Raw genomic sequence first — 27542 nt, 5'->3', positions numbered from 1 at the left:
GGCCTGTCAACATACTGTTTCAGGAAACCCTCCTGCACACACTGTACAAAAAACGACCCATCTATTGTACTCGAACTATATCTTTTCCAGTCAATATTTGGAAAGTTAAAGTCTCCCATAATAACTACCCTGTTACTTTCGCTCATATCCAGAATCATCTTCGCCATCCTTTCCTCTACATCCCTAGAACTATTAGGAGGCCTATAAAAAACTCCCAACAGGGTGACCTCTCCTTTCCTGTTTCTAACTTCAGCCCATACTACCTCGGAAGAAGAGTCCCCATCTAGCATCCTCTCCGCCACCGTAATACTGCTCTTGACTAGCAGCGCCACACCTCCCCCTCTTTTGCCTCCTTCTCTGAGCTTACTAAAACACCTAAACCCCGGAACCTGCAACATCCATTCCTGTCCCTGCTCTATCCATGTCTCCGAAATGGCCACAACATCGAAGTCCCAGGTACCAACCCACGCTGCCAGTTCCCCTACCTTGTTTCGTATACTCCTGGCATTGAAGTAGACACACTTCAAACCACCTACCTGAACACTGGCCCCCTCCTGCGATGTCAAATCTGTGCTCCTGACCTCTATACTCTCATTCTCCCTTACCCTAAAACTACAATCCAGGTTCCCATGCCCCTGCTGCATTAGTTTAACCCCCCCCAAAGAGCACTAACAAATCTCCCCCCCAGGATATTTGTGCCCCTCAGGTTCAGATGTAGACCATCCTGTCTGTAGAGGTCCCACCTTCCCCAGAAAGAGCCCCAGTTATCCAAAAATCTGAATCCCTCCCGCCTGCACCATCCCTGTAGCCACGTGTTTAAATGCTCTCTCTCCTTATTCTTCATCTCACTATCACGTGGCACGGGCAACAACCCAGAGATAACAACTCTGTTTGTTCTAGTTCTGAGCTTCCATCCTAGCTCCCTGAAAGCCTGCCTGACATCCTTGTCCCCTTTCCTACCTATGTCGTTAGTGCCAATGTGGACCACGACTTGGGGCTGCTCCCCCTCCCCCTATGGACCCGGAAAACACGATCCGAGACATCACGTACCCTTGCACCTGGGAGGCAACATACCAAACGTGAGTCTCTCACGCTCCCACAAAATCTCCTATCTGTGCCCCTGACTATAGAGTCCCCAATTACTAATGCTCTGCTCCTCTCCCCCCTTCCCTTCTGAGCAACAGGGACAGACTCCGTGCCAGAGGCCCGTACCCCATGGCTTACCCCTGGTAAGTCGTCCCCCCCACAAGTATCCAAAGCGGTATACTTGTTTCTCAGGGGTACGACCGCAGGGGATCCCTGCACTGACTGTTTTTTCCCAGTCCCTCTTACAGTTACCCACCTATCTCCAATCTTTGGTGTAACTAATTCCCTGAAGCTGCTATCTATGACCCCTTCTGCCTCCCGAATGATCCGAAGTTCTTCCAACTCCAGCTCCAGTTCCCTAACTCGGTCTTGGAGGAGCTGGAGATGGCAGCACTTCCTGCAGGTAAAATCAGCAGAAACACTAACTGCATCCCTCACCTCAAACATCCTGCAGGAGGAACATTGCACTCCCTTCCCTGCCATTCCTCTAACTTTCTACCAAGATCTGGCTAAAAAATAATAATAATATAATAAAATATGGTACTTACCTCAGACCAATGGGTTTTATTATTAGGTTAGAGGAGGAGGGCGGGTGGGAGACACTACACGTGTCGTGTCTGGGGTTTCCTCTCCACCAGAATTTATTAGGGAGGGTCTTCCCAGACGTCCGCGGGTCGACGTCCTGGGCGAAATTCTCCGTTATCGGCGGAAACTCCGCCGATCGGCGCACAAAACGGCGCAAATCCCACTTGCGTCACGTCATAAAAATGGGCCGATAGTCTGCGGCCCGAAATGGGCTAGCAGCGACGTAACGGGATCCGCGCTTGCGCAGTGGTTCACACCGTGCAGCGTCATACGCGCTGCACGGCGTGACGGCTCATAAGGCCGCGCAGCTCCCCCCCACCCGACCGGAACAGCCGACCGCAACACCCGACTTGATGGCTGGCCGTCGCTCAGCCCCGAGGTTCGAGTCACGCGATGTGGAGGCGCTCCTGGATGCGGTGGAGCAGAGGAGGGACGCCCTGTATCCCGGGCACGGCCGCAGAGTTGCCCCACGCCACAGCCGGCGTCTGTGGAGGGAAGTGGCAGAGGCCGTCACCGCTGTGGCCCTGACACCACGGACAGGCACCCAGTGCCACAAGAAGGTGAACGACCTCGTCAGAGCAAGCAGGGTGAGCGTCCCCCATATCCCCCATATCCCCTCTCCCCCAAATCCCCCCCTCCCCCATATCCCCCCTCCCCCATATCCCCCCTCCCCCATATCCCCCATATCCCCCTCTCCCCCATATCCCCCCCTCCCCCATATCCCCCCCTCCCCCATATCCCCCATATCCCCTCTCCCCCATATCCCCCCTCCCCCATATCCCCCCCTCCCCCATATCCCCCCCTCCCCCATATCCCCCCTCCCCCATATCCCCCCCTCCCCATATCCCCCCTCCCCCATATCCCCCCTCCCCCATATCCCCCATATCCCCTCTCCCCCATATCCCCCCCTCCCCCATATCCCCCCTCCCCATATCCCCCCTCCCCATATCCCCCCTCCCCCATATCCCCCCTCCCCATATCCCCCCTCCCCCATATCCCCCCTCCCCCATATCCCCCCTCCCCCATATCCCCCATATCCCCCCTCCCCCATATCCCCCCTCCCCCATATCCCCCATATTCCCCCCTCCCCCATATCCCCCCTCCCCCATATCCCCCATATCCCCCCTCCCCCATATCCCCCCCTCCCCCATATCCCCCATATCCCCCCTCCCCCATATCCCCCATATCCCCCCTCCCCCATATTCCCCATATCCCCCCCTCCCCCATATCCCCCCTCCCACATATCCCCCCTCCCCCATATCCCCCATATCCCCCCTCCCCCATATCCCCCCTCCCCCATATCCCCCATATTCCCCCCTCCCCCATATCCCCCCTCCCCCATATCCCACCTCCCCCATATCCCCCATATTCCCCCCTTCCCCCATATCCCCCATATTCCCCATATCCCCCCCTCCCCATATCCCCCCTCCCCCATATCCCCCCTCCCCCATATCCCCCATATCCCCAAGTGAATCCAGCCCTAACCTTAACCTCTGCAATGCACGCGCAACCAATGGCGTGCATTCATATACCTGCCTAACACTGTTGCCTTTTACCCCTGCCACCACCCCCCCCCCCCCCAGGAGAAGCGCGCACACAACAATAGGGAGCATGTGAGGACTGGAGGAGGGCCCGCTGATGAGAGGCCACTGACCGTACACGAGGAAAGGGCCCTGGAACTGGCTGGCGGACCTAAGGACCGGGAGGTTGCTGATGCAGAGGTCGGGGCCCCACGAGCAAGTGAGCCACCAACAGCCCGTCCCCATATCCCCCCTCCCCTATATCCCCCTCTCCCGTATCACCTGATCACTGCCTGATGTCTAACCATGCATGCTTCATTGTGTATCGCAGGACCAAACGTCCAGGCACCCATCCCCGCAGATGCAGACCGCCCGCAGGATGCCCCTCGGAGACCACGGGAGACGGAGAGACCCGCACCCTCCAGCATGCGACGCCCGCAGGATGCCCCTTGGAGACCACGGGAGACGGAGAGACCCGAACCCTCCAGCATGCGACGCCCGCAGGATGCCCCTCGGAGACCACGGGAGACGGAGAGACCCGAACCCTCCAGCATGCGACGCCCGCAGGATGCCCCTCGGAGACCACGGGAGACGGAGAGACCCGGACCCTCCAGCATGCGACGCCCGCAGGATGCCCCTTGGAGACCACGGGAGACGGAGAGACCCGAACCCTCCAGCATGCGACGCCCGCAGGATGCCCCTCGGAGACCACGGGAGACGGAGAGACCCGAACCCTCCAGCATGCGACGCCCGCAGGATGCCCCTCGGAGACCACGGGAGACGGAGAGACCCGAACCCTCCAGCATGCGACGCCCGCAGGATGCCCCTTGGAGACCACGGGAGACGGAGAGACCCGAACCCTCCAGCATGCGACGCCCGCAGGATGCCCCTCGGAGACCACGGGAGACGGAGAGACCCGAACCCTCCAGCATGCGACGCCCGCAGGATGCCCCTCGGAGACCACGGGAGACGGAGAGACCTGGAGCAACAGGGAGACGACACCCCCGTCACGTGCGGGAGCGACCACCCAGCGATGAGGGGGGCAGCCACAGGCCCCCGTCACATCCGAGCCAGGACACCACTACCCAGGACACCACTATCCAGGACACCACTATCCAGGACACCACTACCCAGGACACCACTATCCAGGACACCCCTACCCGGGACACCACTACCCGGGACACCACTACCCGGGACAGCACTACCCGGGACAGCACTACCCGGGACAGCACTACCCGGGACACCACTACCCAGGACACCCCTACCCGGGAAGACGAAATACCGGACAGTGACTCAGAGTGGATGGGTGGAGACGAACCCCCACCCCAAAGTGCCATGGACTCAGAGTGGGACGAAGAGCACGACACAACGCCACTGCTGTCACCAACACCCTCCACCATCGCAGAAACACTCACCACGGTTGGGCACTTTAGTGATGAGGCGTCTGGTACACTCACTGGTGCGCACAACACAGCCGTCCCGGTACAGCAGGTGGAGGTAGGAGCAGCAGAGGGACCGGGCGGTCGGAGGGCAGCCCAGGCCAAGCGAACATCTGCCGCCCAGATGGATCCCGGGTTCCTGCAGTTACCACACCCACACATAGATCCGATGCAACCACCGACACGGAGACGAGCGAATAGGGTGACGGGTGGCTTGCGGCGGCTGCGGTCGCAGGTGGAGGAGTCCACCCGCGTCCAGGAGCTGGGAGTGGTCCCGGTCATGCGTGCCACCCAGGCTGACACCGCACGGGTGGCGTCCGCGGTGGAGGCAATGGGTGCGACGGTGTCAGACATGGGGAACGGTTTGCGAGGCCTGGGGCCTTCCGTGCAGGCGGCGTCTGTGGCCCAGGAAATGGCTGCCCTCTCACAGGAGGCCATGAGCCAGTGCCAGCGCCAGATGGCAGAGGCGCTCAACGCCATAGCCCAGTCTCAGCAGGCCATGGCCCAGTCTCAGCAGGCCATAGCCCAGTCTCTGCAGGCCATGGCCCAGTCTCTGCAGGCCATGGCCCAGTCTCAGCAGGCCATCGCTGAGGGCATCGGCGCCAGTGGCCATGTGCGAGCTGGCGTCGCACTGTCGCAGACAGGGTTCGACAACCCCCTGGGCTCCATGGCTGCAAACCTGCAGACCCCTGTCGATACCAGCACGGGCCTCCAGGACTGGCAGCGCCAGATGTCGGGGGCGCGTCGGATGGCCAGTCCGTTCGCATCCCCCACCCATGTAGAGGCCTGGGGGCCATCGGGCACCCCGAGGGAGGAGGAGGTGGTGTGGTCCGTCCCGGCTCCCTCTGTAGGGGAGGTCCCGGTACACCGCGACACCTCGGACTCCCCCCCTTCCGTCCCAGGTGCATCGTGTGGGCAACGGGCAGGACAGGCTGGCAGCTCGCCATCCCAGTCGCCCGGGCCGCAGCCTGGCCCATCTAGGCCAGGACGCCCCAGGAAACGGCCGCCAAAGGGATCCAGTGTCAGAGGGCAGGAATCACAGGAGTCCACCTCCAGTTCTGCTGTACCGTCTGGGGAACCACGTAGACGTAGTCAAAGGGCCCGTAAGGCTAAACAATTAGACACTGAGTAAGTTGGCACGGGTGCAGGGCACAGATGAGTTTTAGGCGCTAGGGCACATGCATGAACTCCTTTGGTTATTAAAGTCAATGTTACACCTACCGAAGCTGCCTTTGTGCTCTGTCCAAAGTGTGCGGGGGTGTCATGTACGTTGAGCGCAAGTGTGTGTGTGAGGGGTGGTCTTACCTCAGCCCCAGGTGAGTCTGCCCCCTTCCCCCTGGGCCGCCATCAACATCCCCCGGGCAGAGGACGGGACCGTGCGCTGCAGTGTCACAGCCGCATGCAGGGATGGTCCGGGTGGATGGTGGTACTGTGGCCATGGGTCAGACATAGTCCAACGATGTAGAGCCAGGAGCTCATCGGAGGCAGGTTGTCATCATTCTCCATGGCCTACGATAGACACGCGTCCACCCGCAACTGGGTGAGCCCGGCCCGTTGTGCCGCCGGTGGATCGGCAATTGGGAGTGGGGGGGTGGTGTGCATGCGGGTGGGGTGTGTGGGGTTGGGGAGGGGGGTGAGGGTGCTGGGTGGGTGGATGGGTGGGGGGTGTGGGTGGTCGGCTGTTGTCATGGTGTGCGGTCTGTGGCCATACTACCCGATTCCCACGCCCATCTAGTCAGTGAAGCGGGCGGCTATCAGCCTGTCCCGTGCCCGCTGGGCCAGCCGGTAACGGTGGACAGCCACCCGTCTGTGTCTACCCCGTCTGCCCTGACCATTGCCCCCATCCCCCTCATCTGGGGAGGACTGGGCCTCTTCCTGCTGCTCCTCCACTCCGCCCTCCTCTGCCTGCGGCACATCGCCCCTCTGCTGGGCTATGTTGTGCAGGACGCAGCACACCACAATGATGCGGCCGACCCTATCTGACCGATACTGGAGGGCGCCCCCAGAGAGGTCCAGGCACCTGAAACGCATCTTCAGCACGCCAAAGCACCTCTCGATCACTCCCCTTGTCGCTACATGGGCATCATTGTAGCGGTTCTCCGCCTCATTGCGTGGCCTCCGTATAGGCGTCATCAGCCACGATCGCAATGGGTAGCCCCTGTCGCCCAGCAACCAGCCCCTCAGCCGGGGATGGCGTCCCTCGTACATGCCGGGGATGGATGACCGCGACAACACGAATGAGTCATGTACACTGCCTGGGTGACGGGCGCAGACGTGCAGGATCATCATGTGGTGGTCGCAGACCACCTGTACGTTCATCGAATAGGTCCCCTTCCTATTAGTGAACACGGCCCTGTTATCTGCAGGTGGCCGCACGGCGACGTGCATCCCATCGATCGCGCCCTGGACCATGGGGAACCCGGCAATGGCAGAGAAGCCCACGGCCCGGGCATCTTGGCTGGCCCGGTCCACGGGGAAGCGGATGTAGCGGTGCGCCATGGCATAAAGGGCATCTGTCACTGCCCGGATGCACCGGTGCACCGATGTCTGCGATATGCCGGACAGGTCCCCACTCGGTGCCTGGAATGACCCCGTTGCATAAAAGTTCAGGGCCACCGTAACCTTGACGGACACGGGGAGAGGGTGTCCCCCGCCAGTGCCACGCGGTGACAGGTGTGCCAGCAGGTGGCAGATGTGTGCCACGGTTTCCCGGCTCATCCGGAGTCTCCTCCTGCATTCCCGGTCCGTGAGGTCCTGGTATGACTGCCGGGGCCGGTACACACGGGGCGCCCTCGGGTGCCTCCGTTGCCGTGGGGCCGCGACGTCCTCCTCCCCCTCCTCGTCCTGTCGGTCAGGTGTCCCTCCAGCCTGGGCGGCTGCCGCCTGCCCCTCTGCGGCAGCCTGCGCCGCCTCTCTGGCACGCTCCTCCTCCTCCTCCTCCTCCTCCTCCTCCTCATCCAGGGCAACATAGACATGAGCGGCTGCCACCACGGCGGCCAACATCGCTGGATGATCTGAAAACATGACGACCTGGTGGGGGGGAGGGGAACGACGACATGTCATCATTGCCCATATCCCCTCCTCCCCCCAGCCAGGTGGCATGGACCGCATGGGTCCAACTGTTGGAGGCTGGCACCTGGCCAGGTGGACCAACTCATTTGCCCTCCCATCACCCACCCCGGCACGGACCCCCCCCCCCCCCCCCCCAACCTCCACCCCGGCACGGACCCCCTCCCCAACCTCCACCCCGGCACGGACCCCCTCCCCAACCCCCAACCTCCACCCCGGCACGGACCCCCCCCAACCTCCACCCCAGCTCGGACTCCCCCCCAACCTCCACCCCGGCACGGACCCCCTCCACAACCCCCAACCTCCACCCCAGCATGGACCCCCCCCCAACCTCCACCCCGGCACGGACCCCCTCCCCAACCCCCAACCTCCACCCCAGCACGGACCCCCTCCCCAACCTCCACCCCGGCACGGACCCCCTCCCCAACCCCCAACCTCCACCCGGCACGGACCCCCCCCCAACCTCCACCCCAGCACGGACCCCCCCCAACCTCCACCCCGGCACGGACCCCCTCCACAACCCCCAACCTCCACCCCGGCATGGACCCCCCCCCAACCTCCACCCCGGCACGGACCCCCTCCACAACCTTCAACCTCCACCCCGGCACGGACCCCCTCCCCAACCCCCAACCTCCACCCCAGCACGGACCCCCCCCCAACCTCCACCCCGGCACGGACCCCCTCCCCAACCTCCACCCCGGCACGGACCCCCTCCCCAACCCCCAACCTCCACCCCAGCACGGACCCCCTCCCCAACCTCCACCCCGGCACGGACCCCCTCCCCAACCCCCAACCTCCACCCCAGCACGGACCCCCTCCCCAACCTCCACCCCGGCACGGACCCCCCCCCCCCCCCAACCTCCACCCCGGCACGGACCCCCTCCCCAACCTCCACCCCGGCACGGACCCCCTCCCCAACCCCCAACCTCCACCCCAGCACGGACCCCCTCCCCAACCTCCACCCCGGCACGGACCCCCCCCCCCAACCTCCACCCCGGCACGGACCCCCTCCCCAACCTCCACCCCGGCACGGACCCCCTCCACAACCCCCAACCTCCACCCCGGCATGGACCCCCCCCCAACCTCCACCCCGGCACGGACCCCCTCCACAACCCCCAACCTCCACCCCGGCATGGACCCCCCCCCAACCTCCACCCCGGCACGGACCCCCTCCCGGCACTCCCCCGGAGCCCAGCCTACTCTAACCACCCCCCCCCCCCCCCCCCCCCCCCGCCCCCGCCGCACACACACACAAGCCGAGACACACCTCTCCTCAGGCAATCAGTCTGCGGCCACGCCATTTCCTGCCCAGAGCCAACCCCCCAGGCCGTCACTCACCTCCTCGCTGGTCGGCGTGAGCCTGGAGCACCGGGTCACGCCGATAAAAAGGAGGTTTGATTCACGTCGACGTCAACGGTCATCACGTCGACGGGACTTCGGCCCATCCGGAAGGGAGAATATCGGCAGGCCGAAAATCGGCTGCCTTGCGCAGACCCGTGACATTCTCCGCGGCAGCGGCGCCATTAACGCCCCGCCGACTTTTCTCCCTTCGGAGACTTCGGCGGGGGCGGGGGCGGGATTCACGGCGGCCAACGGCCATTCTCCGACCCGGCGGGGGGTCGGAGAATGACGCCCCCTGTTCCCGCCTAAAAAACTAATTTAAAATAAAATAAAAAAAAAGAAAAATTCTCAGCTCCTGCTGAAATTGACTAACCAGCCAGCTGTTCTCACGCCGCCGAAATCGACTGGCCTGCCCCTGCAAAGACAAGTGTTTTTAAAGGTTGACTTACCTCCCAGCAACCTCCTTCCGCAATGCTCCCGCTGAAACTGACTCACCACTCACCAGCTGTTCTCACGCCGCCGAAATCGACTCTCCCTGATCTCCACCCAGGCCATACACCACCAAGTCCCACTACACTCTCCCTGATCTCCATCCAGGCCATACATCACAAAGTCCCAGCACACTCTCCCCAATCTCCACCCAGGCCATACACAACAAAGTCCCAGTACACTCTCCCTGATCTCCACCCAGGCCATACATCACAAAGTCCCAGCACACTCTCCCCAATCTCCACCCAGGCCATACACAACAAAGTCCCAGTACACTCTCCCTGATTTCCACCCAGCCCATTCACCACCAAGTCCCACTACACTCTCCCTGATCTCCATCCAGGCCATACACCACCAAGTCCCAGTATACTCTCCCTGATCTCCACCCAGGCCATACATCACAAAGTCCCAGCACACTCTCCCCAATCTCCACCCAGGCCATACACAACAAAGTCCCAGTACATCTCACTGATCTCCACCCAGGCCATACCCCACAAAGTCCCAGTACACTCTCCCTGCTCTCCATCCAGGCCATACACCACAAAGTCCCAGTATACTCTCCCTGATCTCCACCCAGGCCATACACCACAAAGTCCCAGTACACTCTCCCTGATCTCCACGCAGGCCATACACTACACAGTCCCAGTACACTGTCCCTGATCTCCATCCAGGCCACACACCACACAGTCCCAGTACACTCTCCCTATCATCACCCAGGCCACACACCACAAAGTCCCAGTACAATCTCCCTGATCTCCATCCAGGCCACACACCACAAAGTCCCAGTACACTTTCCCTATCATCACCCAGGCCACACACCACAAAGTCCCAGCACCCTGGGTATACACCTCACTCTGCCCCAGTATACGTCCTGTTCATCATCACCCTGGGTATACACCCCACACTGCCCCAGTATACTTCCTCTTCATCATCACCCTAGATATACACCTCACTCTGCCCCAGTATACTTCCTCTTCATCATCACCCTGGGTATGCACCCCACACTGTCCCAGTATACTTCCTCTTCATCATCACCCTGGGTATGCACCCCACACTGCCCCAGTATACTTCCTCTTCATCATCACCCTGGGTATACACCCCACACTGCCCCAGTATACTTCCTCTTCATCATCACCCTGGATATACACCCCACACTGCCCCAGTATACTTCCTCTTCATCATCACCCTGGGTATACACCCCACACTGCCCCAGTATACTTCCTCTTCATCATCACCCTGGGTATACACCACACACTGCCCTAGGATACTTCCTCTTCATCATCACCCTGGATATACACCTCACTCTGCCCCAGTATACATCCTCTTCATTATCACCCGGGGTATACACCCCACTCTGCCCCAGTATACTTCCTCTTCATCATCACCCTGGGTATACACCCCACACTGCCCCAGTATACTTCCTCTTCATCATCACCCTGGGTATACAGCTCACTCTGCCCCAGTATACTCCCTCTTCATCATCACCCGGGGTATACACCTCACTCTGCCCCAGTATACTTCCTCTTCATCATCACCCTGGGTATACACCTCACTATGCCCCAGTATACTTCCTCTTCATCATCACCCGGGGTATACACCCTACTCAGCCCCAGTATACTTCCTCTTCATCACCCTGGGTATACACCCCACACTGCCCCAGTATACTTCCTCTTCATCATCACCCTGGGTATACACCCCACATTGCCCCAGTCTACTTCCTCTTCATCACCCTGGGTATACACCCCACTCTGCCCCAGTATACTTCCTCTTCATCATCACCTGGGGTATACACCCCACACTGCCCCAGTTTACTTCCTCTTCATCACCCTGGGTATACACCTCACTCTGCCCCAGTATACGTTCTCTTCATATTCACCCTGGATATACACCTCACTCTGCCCCAGTATACTTCCTCTTCATCATCACCCTGGGTATACACCTCACTCTGCCCCAGTATACTTCCTCTTCATCATCACCCTGGATATACACCCGACACTGCCCCAGTATACTTCCTCTTCATCATCACCCTGGGTATACACCCCACACTGCCCCAGTATGCTTCCTCTTCATCATCACCCTGGGTATACACCTCATTCTGCCCCAGTATACTTCTTCTTCATCATCACCCTGTATATACACACCACACTGCCCCAGTATACTTCCTCTTCATCATCACCCTGGATATACACCTCACTCTGCCCCAGTATACTTCCTCTTCATCATCACCCTGGGTATACACCTCACTCTGCCCCAGTATACTTCCTCTTCATCATCACCCTGGGTATACACCCCACACTGCCCCAGTATACTTCCTCTTCATCATCACCCTGGATATACACCTCACTCTGCCCCAGTATACTTCCTCTTCATCATCACCCTGGGTATACACCCCACTCTGCCCCAGTATACTTCCTCTTCATCATCACCCTGGGTATACACCCCACACTGCCCCAGTATACTTCCTCTTCATCATCACCCTGGGTATACACCCCACACTGCCCCAGTATACTTCCTCTTCATCATCACCCTGGATATACACCTCACTCTGCCCCAGTATACTTCCTCTTCATCATCACCCTGGGTGTACACGCCACTCTATCCCAGCATACTTCCTATTCATCACCCTGGGCATACACCCCCACTCTATCCCAGTATACTCCCCCACATCATCATCCTGGGTGTACACCCCACTCTATCCCAGTATACTCCCCCACATCATCACCCTGGGGAGACACCCCACACTGCCCCAGTATACTTCCTCTTCATCATCACCCTGGGTATACACCCCACACTGCCCCAGTATACTTCCTCTTCATCATCACCCTGGATATCCACCTCACTCTGCCCCAGTATACTTCCTCTTCACCATCACCCGGGGTATACACCCCACACTGCCCCAGTATACTTCTCTTCATCATCACCCTGGGTATCCACCCCACACTGCCCTAGTATACTTCCTCTTCATCATCACCCTGGATATACACCTCACTCTGCCCCAGTATACATCCTCTTCATTATCACCCGGGGTATACACCCCACTCTGCCCCAGTATACTTCCTCTTCATCACCCTGGGAATACACCCCACTCTGCACCAGTATACTTCCTCTTCATCATCACCCTGGGTATACACCCCACACTGCCCCAGTATACTTCCTCTTCATCATCACCCTGGGTATACACCTCACTCTGCCCCAGTATACTTCCTCTTCATCATCACCCGGGGTATACACCTCACTCTGCCCCAGTATACTTCCTCTTCATCATCACCCTGGGTATACACCCCACACTGCCCCAGTATACTTCCTCCTCATCATCACCCTGGGTATACACCTCACTCTGCCCCAGTATACTTCCTCTTCATCATCACCCGGGGTATACACCCCACTCTGCCCCAGTATACTTACTCTTCATCACCCTGGGTATACACCCCACACTGCCCCAGTCTACTTCCTCTTCATCACCCTGGGTATACACCCCACACTGCCCCAGTATACTTCCTCTTCATCATCACCCTGGGTATACACCTCACTCTGCCCCAGTATACTTCCTCTTCATCATCACCCTGGGTATACACCCCACACTGCCCCAGTATACTTCCTCTTCATCATCACCCTGGATATACACCTCACTCTGCCCCAGTATACTTCCTCTTCATCATCACCCTGGGTATACACCCCACACTGCCCCAGTATACTTTCTCTTCATCATCACCCTGGGTATACACCCCACTCTGCCCCAGTATACTTCCTCTTCATCATCACCCTGGGTATACACCCCACACTGCCCCAGTATACTTCCTCTTCATCATCACCCTGGGTATACACCCCACACTGCCCCAGTATACTTCCTCTTCATCATCACCCGGGGTATACACCCCACACTGCCCCAGTATACTTCCTCTTCATTATCACCCTGGGTATACACCTCACTCTGCCCCAGTATACTTCCTCTTCATCATCACCCTGGGTGTACACCCCACTCTATCCCAGCATACTCCCCCACATCATCACCCTGGGCATACACCCCCACTCTATCCCAGTATACTCCCCCACATCATCATCCTGGGTGTACACCCCACTCTATCCCAGTATACTCCCCCACATCATCACCCTGGGTATACACCCCACTCTGCCCCAGTATACTCCACCACATCATCACCCTGGGTATACACCCCACTCTATCCCAGTATACTCCCCCACATCATCATCCTGGGTGTACACCCCACTCTATCCCAGTATACTCCCCCACATCATCACCCTGGGTATACACCCCACTCTATCCCAGTATACTCCCCCACATCATCACCCTGGGTGTACACCCCACTCTATCCCAGCATACTCCCCCACATCATCACCCTGGGCATACACCCCCACTCTATCCCAGTATACTCCCCCACATCATCATCCTGGGTGTACACCCCACTCTATCCCAGTATACTCCCCCACATCATCACCCTGGGTATACACCCCACTCTATCCCAGTATACTCCCCCTCATCATCACCCTGGGTATACACCCCACTCTATCCCAGTATACTCCCCCACATCATCACCCTGGGTGTACACGCCACTCTATCCCAGCATACTCCACCACATCATCACCCTCCGAGTACACCCCACTCTATCCCAGTATACTCCCCCTCATCATCATCCTGGGTATACACCCCACTCTATCCCAGTATACTCCCCCACTTCATCACCCTGTGTATACACCCCACTCTATCCCAGCATGCTCCCCCACATCATCACCCTCCGAGTACACCCCACTCTATCCCAGTATACTCCCCCTCATCATCACCCTCCGAGTTCACCCCACTCTATCCCAGTATACTCCCCCTCATCATCATCCTGGGTATACACCCCACTCTATCCCAGTATACTCCCCCTCATCACCACCCTCCGAGTATACCCCACTCTATCCCAGTATACTCCCCCTCATCACCACCCTCCGAGTATACCCCACTCTATCCCAGTATACTCCCCCACTTCATCACCCTGTGTATACACCCCACTCTATCCCAGCATGCTCCCCCACATCATCACCCTCCGAGTACACCCCACTCTATCCCAGTATACTCCCCCTCATCATCACCCTCCGAGTTCACCCCACTCTATCCCAGTATACTCCCCCTCATCATCATCCTGGGTATACACCCCACTCTATCCCAGTATACTCCCCCTCATCACCACCCTCCGAGTACACCCCACTCTATCCCAGTATACTCCCCCACATCATCATCCTGGGTATACACCCCACTCTGCCTCAGTATACACCCCCTCATCATCACCCTGGGTATACACCCCCACTCTGTGCCAGTATACTCCCCCTCATCATCACCCTCCGCGTGCACCCCACTCTGTCCATATACTCCCCCACATCATCACCCTGGGTATACATCCCCACTCTGTGCCAGTATACTCCCCCTCATAATCACCCTGGGTACAACCCCACTCTGTCTCGGTATACTCCCACTCATCATTACGATGGGTATATATCCCACTATGTCCCAGTATACTCCCCCACATCATCATCCTGGGTGTACACCCCACTCTATCCCAGTATACTCCCCCACATCATCACCCTGGGTATACACCCCTCTCTATCCCAGTATACTCCCCCTCATCATCACCCTCCGAGTACACCCCACACTGCCCCAGTATACTTCCTCTTCATCATCACCCTGGATATACACCTCACTCTGCCCCAGTATACTTCCTCTTCATCATCACCCTGGGTATGCACCCCACACTGCCCCAGTATACTTCCTCTTCATCATCACCCTGGATATACACCTCACTCTGCCCCAGTATACTTCCCCTTCATCATCACCCTGGGTATACACCCCACACTGCCCCAGTATACTTCCTCTTCATCATCACCCTGGATATACACCCCACACTGCCCCAGAATACTTCCTCTTCATCATCACCCTGGGTATACACCCCACACTGCCCCAGTATACTTCCTCTTCATCATCACCCTGGATATACACCTCACTCTGCCCCAGTATACTTCCTCTTCATCATCACCCTGGGTATGCACCCCACACTGCCCCAGTATACTTCCTCTTCATCATCACCCTGGATATACACCTCACTCTGCCCCAGTATACTTCCCCTTCATCATCACCCTGGGTATACACCCCACACTGCCCCAGTATACTTCCTCTTCATCATCACCCTGGATATACACCCCACACTGCCCCAGAATACTTCCTCTTCATCATCACCCTGGGTATACACCCCACACTGCCCCAGTATACTTCCTCTTCATCATCACCCTGGATATACACCTCACTCTGCCCCAGTATACTTCCTCTTCATCATCACCCTGGGTATACACCCCACACTGCCCCAGTATACTTCCTCTTCATCATCACCCTGGATATACACCCCACACTGCCCCAGTATACTTCCTATTCATCATCACCCTGGGTATACACCCCACACTGCCCCAGTATACTTCCTCTTCATCATCACCCTGGCTATACCCCCACTCTATCCCAGTATACTTCATATTCATCATCACCCTGGCTATACCCCCCACACTGCCCCAGTATACTTCCTCTTCATCATCACCCTGGCTATACCCCCACTCTATCCCAGTATACTCCCCCACATCATCATCCTGGGTATACACCCCACACTGCTTCAGTATACTCCCCCACATCATCACCCTGGGTATACACCCCCACTCTGTGCCAGTATACTCCCCCTCATCATCACCCTCCGCGTGCACCCCACTATGTCCATATACTCCCCCACATCATCACCCTGGGTGTACACCCCACTCTATCCCAGCATACTCCCCCACATCATCACCCTGGGCATACACCACCACTCTATCCCAGTATACTCCCCCACATCATCACCCTGGGTATACACCCCACTCTACCCCAGTATACTCCCCCTCATCATCACCCTCCGAGTACACCCCACACTGCCCCAGTATACTTCCTCTTCATCATCACCCTGGATATACACCTCACTCTGCCCCAGTATACTTCCACTTCATCACCACCCTGGGTATGCACCCCACACTGCCCCAGTATACTTCCTCTTCATTATCACCCTGGATATACACGTCACTCTGCCCCAGTATACTTCCTCTTCATCATCACCCTGGGTATACACCCCACACTGCCCCAGTATACTTCCTCTTCATCATCACCCTGGGTATACACCCCACACTGCCCCAGTATACTTCCTCTTCATCATCACCCTGGATATACACCCCACACTGCCCCACTATACTTCCTCTTCATCATCACCCTGGGTATACACCCCACACTGCCCCAGTATACTTCCTCTTCATCATCACCCTGGGTATACACCCCACACTGCCCCAGTATACTTCCTCTTCATCATCACCCTGGATATACACCTCACTCTGCCCCAGTATACTTCCTCTTCATCGTCACCCTGGATATACACCCCACACTGCCCCAGTATACTTCCTCTTCATCTTCACCCTGGGTATACACCCCACACTGCCCCAGTATACTTCCTCTTCATCATCACCCTGGGTATACACCCCACTCTATCCCAGTATACTCCCCCACATCATCACCCTGTGTATACACCCCACTCTATCCCAGCATACTCCACCACATCATCACCCTCCGAGTACACCCCACTCTATCCCAGTATACTCCCCCTCATCATCACCCTCCGAGTACACCCCACTCTATCCCAGTATACTCCCCCTCATCATCATCCTGGGTATACACCCCACTCTATCCCAGTATACTCCCCCTCATCACCACCCTCCGAGTATACCCCACTCTATCCCAGTATACTCCCCCTCATCATCACCCTCCGGGTACACCACACTCTATCCCAGTATACTCCCCCACATCATCACCCTGGGTATACACCCCCACTCTGTGCCAGTATATTCCCCCTCATCATCACTCTCCGCGTGCACCCCACTCTGTCCATATACTCCCCCACATCATCATCCGGGGTATACACCCCACTCTGCCCCAGTATACTCCCCCTCATAATCACCCTGGGTACAACCCCACTCTGTCTCGGTATACTCCCCCTCATCATTACGATGGGTATATATCACACTATGTCCCAGTATACTCCCCCACATCATCATCCTGGGTGTACACCCCACTCTATCCCAGTATACTCCCCCACATCATCACCCTGGGTATACACCCCACTCTATCCCAGTATACTCCCCCTCATCATCACCCTCCGAGTACACCCCACACTGCCCCAGTATACTTCCTCTTCATCATCACCCTGGATATACACCTCACTCTGCCCCAGTATACTTCCTCTTCATCATCACCCTGGGTATGCACCCCACACTGCCCCAGTATACTTCCTCTTCATCATCACCCTGGATATACACCTCACTCTGCCCCAGTATACTTCCTCTTCATCATCACCCTGGGTATACACCCCACACTGCCCCAGTATACTTCCTCTTCATCATCACCCTGGGTATACACCCCACACTGCCCCAGTATACTTCCTCTTCATCATCACCCTGGGTATACACCCCACTTGCCCCAGTATACTTCCTCTTCATCATCACCCTGGATATACACCTCACTCTGCCCCAGTATACTTCCTGTTCATCATCACCCTGGCTATACCCCCACTCTATCCCAGTATACTTCATATTCATCATCACCCTGGCTATACCCCCCACACTGCCCCAGTATACTTCCTCTTCATCATCACCCTGGCTATACCCCCACTCTATCCCAGTATACTCCTCCACATCATCATCCTGGGTATACACCCCACACTGCTTCAGTATACTCCCCCACATCATCACCCTGGGTATACACCCCCACTCTGTGCCAGTATACTCCCCCTCATCATCACCCTCCGCGTGCACCCCACTATGTCCATATACTCCCCCACATCATCACCCTGGGTGTACACCCCACTCTATCCCAGCATACTCCCCCACATCATCACCCTGGGCATACACCCCCACTCTATCCCAGTATACTCCCCCACATCATCACCCTGGGTATACACCCCACTCTGCCCCAGTATACTTCCACTTCATCATCACCCTGGGTATACACCCCACACTGCCCCAGTATACTTCCTCTTCATCATCACCCTGGATATACACCCCACACTGCCCCAGTATACTTCCTCTTCATCATCACCCTGGGTATACACCCCACACTGCCCCAGTATACTTCCTCTTCATCATCACCCTAGATATACACCTCACTCTGCCCCAGTATACTTCCTCTTCATCGTCACCCTGGATATACACCCCACACTGCCCCAGTATACTTCCTCTTCATCATCACCCTGGGTATACACCCCACACTGCCCCAGTATACTTCCTCTTCATCATCACCCTGGGTATACACCCCACACTGCCCCAGTATACTTCCTCTTCATCATCACCCTGGATATACACCCCACACTGCCCCAGTATACTTCCTATTCATCATCACCCTGGGTATACACCCCACACTGCCCCAGTATACTTCCTCTTCATCATCACCCTGGGTATACACCCCACACTGCCCCAGTATACTTCCTCTTCATCATCATCCTGGGTATACACCCCACACTGCCCCAGTATACTTCCTCTTCATCATCACCCTGGATATACACCCCACACTGCCCCAGTATACTTCCTATTCATCATCACCCTGGGTATACACCCCACACTGCCCCAGTATACTTCCTCTTCATCATCACCCTGGGTATACACCCCACACTGCCCCAGTATACTTCCTCTTCATCATCACCCTGGGTATACACCCCACACTGCCCCAGTATACTTCCTCTTCATCATCACCCTGGCTATACCCCCACTCTATCCCAGTATACTCCCCCACATCATCATCCTGGGTACACCCCACACTGCTTCAGTATACTCCCCCACATCATCACCCTGGGTATACACCCCCAGTCTGTGCCAGTATACTCCCCCTCATCATCACCCTCCGCGTGCACCCCACTATGTCCATATACTCCCCCACATCATCACCCTGGGTGTACACCCCACTCTATCCCAGCATACTCCCCCACATCATCACCCTGGGCATACACCCCCACTCTATCCCAGTATACTCCCCCACATCATCACCCTGGGTATACACCCCCAGTCTTTGCCAGTATACTCCCCCTCATCATCACCCTCCGCGTGCACCCCACTATGTCCATATACTCCCCCACATCATCACCCTGGGTGTACACCCCACTCTATCCCAGCATACTCCCCCACATCATCACCCTGGGCATACACCCCACTCTATCCCAGCATGCTCCCCCACATCATCACCCTCCGAGTACACCCCACTCTATCCCAGTATACTCCCCCTCATCATCACCCTCCGAGTACACCCCACACTGCCCCAGTACACTTCCTCTTCATCATCACCCTGGCTATACCCCCACTCTATCCCAGTATACTCCCCCACATCATCACCCTGGGTGTACACCCCACTCTATCCCAGTATACTCCCCCACATCATCACCCTGGGTATACACCCCACTCTATCCCAGTATACTCCCCCTCATCATCACCCTCCGAGTACATCCCACACTGCCCCAGTTTACTTCCTCTTCATCATCACCCTGGATATACACCTCACACTGCCCCAGTATACTTCCTCTTCATCATCACCCTGGGTATACACCCCACACTGCCCCAGTATACTTCCTCTTCATCATCACCCTGGATATACACCCCACACTGCCCCAGTATACTTCCTCTTCATCATCACCCTGGATATACACCTCACACTGCCCCAGTATACTTCCTCTTCATCATCACCCTGGGTATACACCCCACACTGCCCCAGTATACTTCCTCTTCATCATCACCCTGGATATACACCCCACACTGCCCCAGTATACTTCCTCTTCATCATCACCCTGGGTATACACCCCACACTGCCCCAGTATACTTCCTCTTCATCATCACCCTGGGTATACACCCCACTTGCCCCAGTATACTTCCTCTTCATCATCACCCTGGATATACACCTCACTCTGCCCCAGTATACTTCCTCTTCATCGTCATCCTGGATATACACCCCACACTGCCCCAGTATACTTCCTCTTCATCATCACCCTGGGTATACACCCCACACTGCCCCAGTATACTTCCTCTTCATCATCACCCTGGGTATACACCCCACTTGCCCCAGTATACTTCCTCTTCATCATCACCCTGGGTATACACCCCACACTGCCCCAGTATACTTCCTCTTCATCATCACCCTGGGTATACACCCCACACTGCCCCAGTATACTTCCTATTCATCATCACCCTGGGTATACACCCCACACTGCCCCAGTATACTTCCTCTTCATCATCACCCTGGGTATACACCCCACACTGCCCCAGTATACTTCCTCTTCATCATCACCCTGGGTATACACCTCATTCTGCCCCAGTATACTTTTTCTTCATCATCACCCTGTATATACACCCCACACTGCCCCAGTATACTTCCTCTTCATCATCACCCTGTATATACACCTCACTCTGCCCCAGTATACTTCCTCTTCATCATCACCCTGGGTATACACCCCACACTGCCCCAGTATACTTACTCTTCATCGTCACCCTGGATATACACCCCACACTGCCCCAGTATACTTCCTATTCATCATCACCCTGGGTATACACCTCACTCTGCCCCAGTATACTTCCTCTTCATCATCACCCTGGCTATATCCCCACTCTATCCCAGTATACTCCCCCACATCATCATCCTGTGTATACACCCCACACTGCTTCAGTATACTCCCCCACATCATCACCCTGGGTATACACCCCACTCTATCCCAGCATACTCCCCCACATCATCACCCTCCGAGTACACCCCACTCTATCCCAGTATACTCCCCCTCATCATCACCCTCCGAGTACACCCACTCTATCCCAGTATACTCCCCCACATCATCATCCTGGGTATACACCCCACTCTGCCTCAGTATACTCCCCCTCATCATCACCCTGGGTATACACCCCCACTCTGTGCCAGTATACTCCCCCTCATCATCACCCTGGGTATACACCCCCACTCTATCCCAGTATACTCCCCCTCATCATCACCCTCCGCATGCACCCCACTCTATCCATATACTCCCCCACATCATCATCCTGGGTATACACCGCACTCTGCCCCAGTATACTCCCCCACATCATCACCCTGGGTATACACCCCCACTCTGTGCCAGTATACTCCCCCTCATAATCACCCTGGGTACAACCCCACTCTGTCTCGGTATACTCCCCCTCATCATTACGATGGGTATATATCCCACTATGTCCCAGTATACTCCCCCTCATCATCATCCTAGGTATACACCCCACTCTGTCTCAGTATACTCTTCCTCATCACCACGGTGGTTATATACCCCACTCTGCCTCGAGTATACACCCCACTCTGCCCCAGCATGCTCCCCCACATCATCACCCCGGGTATGCACCCCACTCTGTCCCAATATACTCCCCCTCATCATCATATATATATTGTACTCTGTGCTACCCTGTTCTCCTTTCCCTAACAATTTCTCCTGACCATGTTATTCCAGAGTTAGCATGCACTCACCTTGAAGGCTTGCATCCAGATTTGAGTTTTGTGTTTTGAGATGCTCAAGCGATCCTCGGCCTGCCTACTGGGAGGCTGCACGTGAAACTCGAAGGTGACCCTATCCACAGATATCCCATGTTTCCGGGCATGGTTTTGTAACAGCGCTGTGAGAAATCCTGCAGTGGTAAAAGTTTAACGAGCTCAGGTCAGGCGCCAGGCAGATGTGTGTTCAGAACATTATTCAACAATGAGCCACCAAAGGAGCTATTGGGTCAGGTTATCAACAGCTTGGTCAATGAGGGGGCTTTTGACGAGACATGTGAAGGGCGAGGGAGAGGTGGCGAGCTGTAGGAATTCCAGAACTGGGGGTCGAGGCGGCCGATGGTGGAGTGACAGAATCTTACCCAAAGATGGGAAAGTGTCAGTTCCAAGAGACTCTTTGGTAAAAGAAATGGGTGGGTGTGGTTTACGCCATCACTCTGGTGGGCCGGAGCCTCTGGGAGCTGGGAACCGGCGTCAAACAGACCTCGGCCAGCACTGCAGCCCACATGGCGGAGGTCTTGGGGGCCCTCCCCTTGCCGACATTCATTGCCGGCATCACTTCCTCAAGTTCACTCCCCCCCTCACCCCCCTCCGCCCAACAGACATGTACCTCACCCTCACACGGGGCTCCCACTAGGGTACTGCCACTGCCCGTGGCACAGACTGTTAGTGCCAAGTTGGCAGTGCCAGATTGCCAGTGACAACCTGTGCAAGTGGGTAGTGCCCGGGCACAGCCAGGGCATGTCCCTCTATCCACCCCCCAGCTCTCCCAGAGGGAGCTCCTCCACCGCCTCCCGCCTGGCCAAACCTGTTGTAAGCCTCACCAGCGTCATATCACATGCCGAATATTCCGCAGTGGGGGAGGAAGGTTTGGTGCTGGCTGATGGCATGCTAATGTTTTAAACTGAGGTTCGCGGCCCCCCGGCGCAGTTCGCACCATTCTACTGGAGGTGGGGGCGGGGGCGGTGACAGTTCCAAAACCCAAATCTGCCGGCGAGAATCGGATATTTGGAGACGCTCAGGATTTTGATCCCACTCTGAGTTTCTCGTAGGCGGAGAGAGAGAGGCTCAAAAACGCCCCATAGAAACCTGGAAAACAGGAGCAGGAGGAGGCTATTCGGCCCTTGGAGCCTGTTCTGCCATCCAGTCTGATCATGGCTGATTATCCAGCTCAATGGCCTGTTCCCACTTTCCCCCATATCCTTTGATCCCTTTTACCCCAAGTGCTACATCTAACTGCTTCTTGAAAACAGGCTGGGATTCTCTGTCGACCGACGGTGAAATCGGGAAGGCGATCGGGCGGAGAATCAGTTTTGAAGCAGAAATTCTAGCGGGCGCCGGGTTCACGTCAAATCGCAATTCTCCAGTACCTCGACAGCGGCGTCAATGCGTTCCAATCCGTACATACAGCAAACACCGTTTGCACATCATTAATGGGCCTCACCCCGTATTCTCCGGGGCCTCCGCGATTCTCCACCTCTACTGGGGGGAATTCCCGACGGCGAGGTTCATTTGAAACATCGAGAAGCAGATGCTGTGGCTGATGAGGGAGAGAGAAGAGGCCGGACTCGCAGAGACGTTACGATGGGCTATCGGGCCGGACAGTTGTTGGGCTGGCTGGGGTGGGTGGGCGCCCTGCTCGGGAGGGGGAATGGACATGGGGCTAGGGTGACACTACGCCGAGGTGGCTCCCCAGGGATAGCAGGTATGGAGGCAGCCTGCTGCGATTCCAGCCCTGCCACCTGGGACCCGGTTGGCGGGCGTCTTCTGGGGCTACCGGGCCTGGATGGGCCCGGCTGCTGCTCAGGAGTCCCAGGTGACATGGTGCCATCCTGTTCTGCCCGCTGTACATGTGGTGCGCCAGGGATAGGAAGAGCTGGGGAGGGGAGATGGAGAGTCTGAAATGTTTTGGTGATCAGGCACCTCCCCTGCGGGAGTCACCGGCATGGACCCCACCACATCCTTCACCTGAGAGACCAGTCCAGGTGTTCACATTCTGAGAGACCAGTCCAGGTGTTCACATTCTGAGAGACCAGTCCAGGTGTTCACATTCTGAGAGACCAGTCCAGGTGTTCACATTCTGAGAGACCAGTCCAGGTGTTCATTATACGAGAGACCAGTCCAGGTGTTCATTATATGAGAGACCAGTCCAGGTGTTCATTATACGAGAGACCAGTCCAGGTGTTCAGTATACGAGAGACCAGTCCAGGTGTTCATTATATGAGAGACCAGTCCAGGTGTTCATTATATGAGAGACCAGTCGAGGTGTTCATTATATGAGAGATCAGTCGATGTGTTCATTATATGAGAGACCAGTCCAGGTGTTCAGTATATGAGAGACCAGTCCAGGTGTTCATTATATGAGAGACCAGTCCAGCTGTTCAGTGTCTGAGAGACCAGTCCAGGTGTTCAGTATACGAGAGACCAGTCCAGGTGTTCATTATATGAGAGACCAGTCGAGGTGTTCATTATATGAGAGACCAGTCCAGGTGTTCAGTATATGAGAGACCAGTCCAGCTGTTCAGTGTCTGAGAGACCAGTCCAGGTGTTCAGTATCTGAGAGACCAGTCCAGGTGTTCTGTATCTGAGAGACTAGTCCAGGTGTTCAGTATCTGAGAGACCAGTCAAGGTGTTCAGTATATGAGAGACCAGTCCAGGTGTTCAGTATACGAGAGACCAGTCCAGGTGTTCAGTATATGAGAGACCAGTCCAGGTGTTCAGTATCTGAGAGACCAGTCCAGGTTTTCAGTGTATGAGAGACCAGTCCAGGTGTTCAGTAGATGAGAGACCAGTCAAGGTGTTCAGTATATGAGAGGCCAGTCCAGGTGTTCAGTATCTGAGAGACCAGTCCAGGTGTTCAGTATATGAGAGACCAGTCCAGGTATTCAGTGTATGAGAGACCAGTCCAGGTGTTCAGTATCTGAGAGACCAGTCCAGATGATCACATTCTGAGAGATAAGTCCAGGTGTTCAGTATCTGAGAGACCAGTCCAGGTGTTCAGTATATGAGAGACCAGTCAAGGTGTTCAGTATATGAGAGGCCAGGCCAGGTGTTCAGTATCTGAGAGACCAGTCCAGGCGTTCAGTATATGAGAGACCAGTCCAGGTGTTCTGTATCTGAGAGGCCAGTCCAGGCGTTCAGTATCTGAAAGACCAGTCCAGGTGTTCAGTATCTGAGAGACCAGTCCAGGTGTTCAGTATCTGAGAGACCAGACCAGGTGTTCTGTATACGAGAGACCAGTCCAGGTGTTCAGTATCTGAGAGACCTGTCCAGGTGTTCAGTATATGAGAGACAAGTCCAGGTGTTCAGTATATGAGAGACCAGTCCAGGTGTTCAGTATATGAGAGACCAGCCCAGGTGTTCAGTATATGAGAGACCAGTCCAGGTGTTCAGTATCTGAGAGACCAGTCCAGGTGTTCAGTATCTGAGAGACCAGTCCAGGTGTTCAGTATCTGAGAGACCAGTCCAGGTGTTCAGTATGTGAGAGACCAGTCCAGGTGTTCAGTATCTGAGAGACTAGTCCAGGTGTTCAGTATATGATAGACCAGTCCAGGTGCTCAGTATATGAGAGACCAGTCCAGATGTTCAGTATCTGAGAGACCAGTCCAGGTGTTCAGAATATGAGAGACCAGTCCTGGTGTTGAGTATATGAGAGACCAGTCCAGGTGTTCAGTATATGAGTGACCAGTCCAGGTGTTCAGTATCTGTGAGACTAGTCCAGGTGTTCAGTATATGAGAGACCAGTCCAGGTGTTCAGTATATGAGAGACCAGTCCAGGTGTTCAGTATCTGAGAGGCCAGTCCAGGTGTTCAGTATCCGAGAGATCAGTCCAGGTGTTCAGTGTGTGAGAGACCAGTCCAGGTGTTCAGAATATGAGAGACCAGTCCAGGTGTTCAGTATATGAGAGACCAGTCCAGGTGTTCAGTTTCTGAGAGACCAGTCCAGGTTTTCAGTGTATGAGAGACCAGTCCAGGTGTTCAGTATATGAGAGACCAGTCCAGGTGTTCACTTTCTGAGAGACCAGTCCAGCTGTTCAGAATATGAGAGACCAGTCCAGGTGTTCAGTATATGAGAGACCAGTCCAGGTGTTCAGTATATGAAAGGCCAGTCCAGGTGTTCAGTATATGAGAGACCAGTCCAGGTGTTCAGTATACGAGAGACCAGTCCAGGTGTTCAGTATATGAGAGACCAGTCCAGGTGTTCAGTATACGAGAGACCAGTCCAGGTGTTCATTATATGAGAGACCAGTCCAGGTGTTCATTATATGAGAGACCAGTCGAGGTGTTCATTATATGAGAGATCAGTCGATGTGTTCATTATATGAGAGACCAGTCCAGGTGTTCAGTATATGAGAGACCAGTCCAGGTGTACATTATATGAGAGACCAGTCCAGCTGTTCAGTGTCTGAGAGACCAGTCCAGGTGTTCAGTATACGAGAGACCAGTCCAGGTGTTCATTATATGAGAGACCAGTCGAGGTGTTCATTATATGAGAGACCAGTCCAGGTGTTCTGTATATGAGAGACCAGTCCAGCTGTTCAGTGTCTGAGAGACCAGTCCAGGTGTTCAGTATCTGAGAGACCAGTCCAGGTGTTCTGTATCTGAGAGACTAGTCCAGGTGTTCAGTATCTGAGAGACCAGTCAAGGTGTTCAGTATATGAGAGACCAGTCCAGGTGTTCAGTATACGAGAGACCAGTCCAGGTGTTCAGTATATGAGAGACCAGTCCAGGTGTTCAGTATCTGAGAGACCAGTCCAGGTTTTCAGTGTATGAGAGACCAGTCCAGGTGTTCAGTATATGAGAGACCAGTCAAGGTGTTCAGTATATGAGAGGCCAGTCCAGGAGTTCAGTATCTGAGAGACCAGTCCAGGTGTTCAGTATATGAGAGACCAGTCCAGGTATTCAGTGTATGAGAGACCAGTCCAGGTGTTCAGTATCTGAGAGACCAGTCCAGATGATCACATTCTGAGAGATAAGTCCAGGTGTTCAGTATCTGAGAGACCAGTCCAGGTGTTCAGTATATGAGAGACCAGTCAAGGTGTTCAGTATATGAGAGGCCAGGCCAGGTGTTCAGTATCTGAGAGACCAGTCCAGGCGTTCAGTATATGAGAGACCAGTCCAGGCGTTCAGTATATGAGAGACCAGTCCAGGTGTTCAGTATCTGAGAGACCAGTCCAGGTGTTCAGTATCTGAAAGACCAGTCCAGGTGTTCAGTATATGAGAGACCAGACCAGGTGTTCTGTATACGAGAGACCAGTCCAGGTGTTCAGTATCTGAGAGACCTGTCCAGGTGTTCAGTATATGAGAGACAAGTCCAGGTGTTCAGTATATGAGAGACCAGTCCAGGTGTTCAGTATATGAGAGACCAGCCCAGGTGTTCAGTATATGAGAGACCAGTCCAGGTGTTCAGTATCTGAGAGACCAG

The 27542-nt window shown here is 55.7% G+C and overlaps 1 protein-coding gene across 1 annotated transcript in view; it reads right to left on the bottom strand.

Moving 5' to 3' along the window:
* The window catches only part of LOC140411533 (dynein axonemal heavy chain 6-like), a 218943-nt gene that overhangs the window by 38994 nt on the left and 152407 nt on the right, over window positions 1–27542 (bottom strand). The window contains exon 12 of the mRNA XM_072500620.1: window positions 22095–22252. Coding sequence (XP_072356721.1) covers window positions 22095–22252 — 158 coding nt within the window. The remainder of the gene's footprint in view (window positions 1–22094; window positions 22253–27542) is intronic.

Source organism: Scyliorhinus torazame, chromosome 4 (assembly GCF_047496885.1).
Source record: "Scyliorhinus torazame isolate Kashiwa2021f chromosome 4, sScyTor2.1, whole genome shotgun sequence".
In the NCBI taxonomy this organism is placed as follows: domain Eukaryota; kingdom Metazoa; phylum Chordata; class Chondrichthyes; order Carcharhiniformes; family Scyliorhinidae; genus Scyliorhinus; species Scyliorhinus torazame.
The sequence above is the reverse complement of the archived record's forward strand: the minus strand, read 5'-3'. Positions and strand labels throughout refer to the sequence as shown.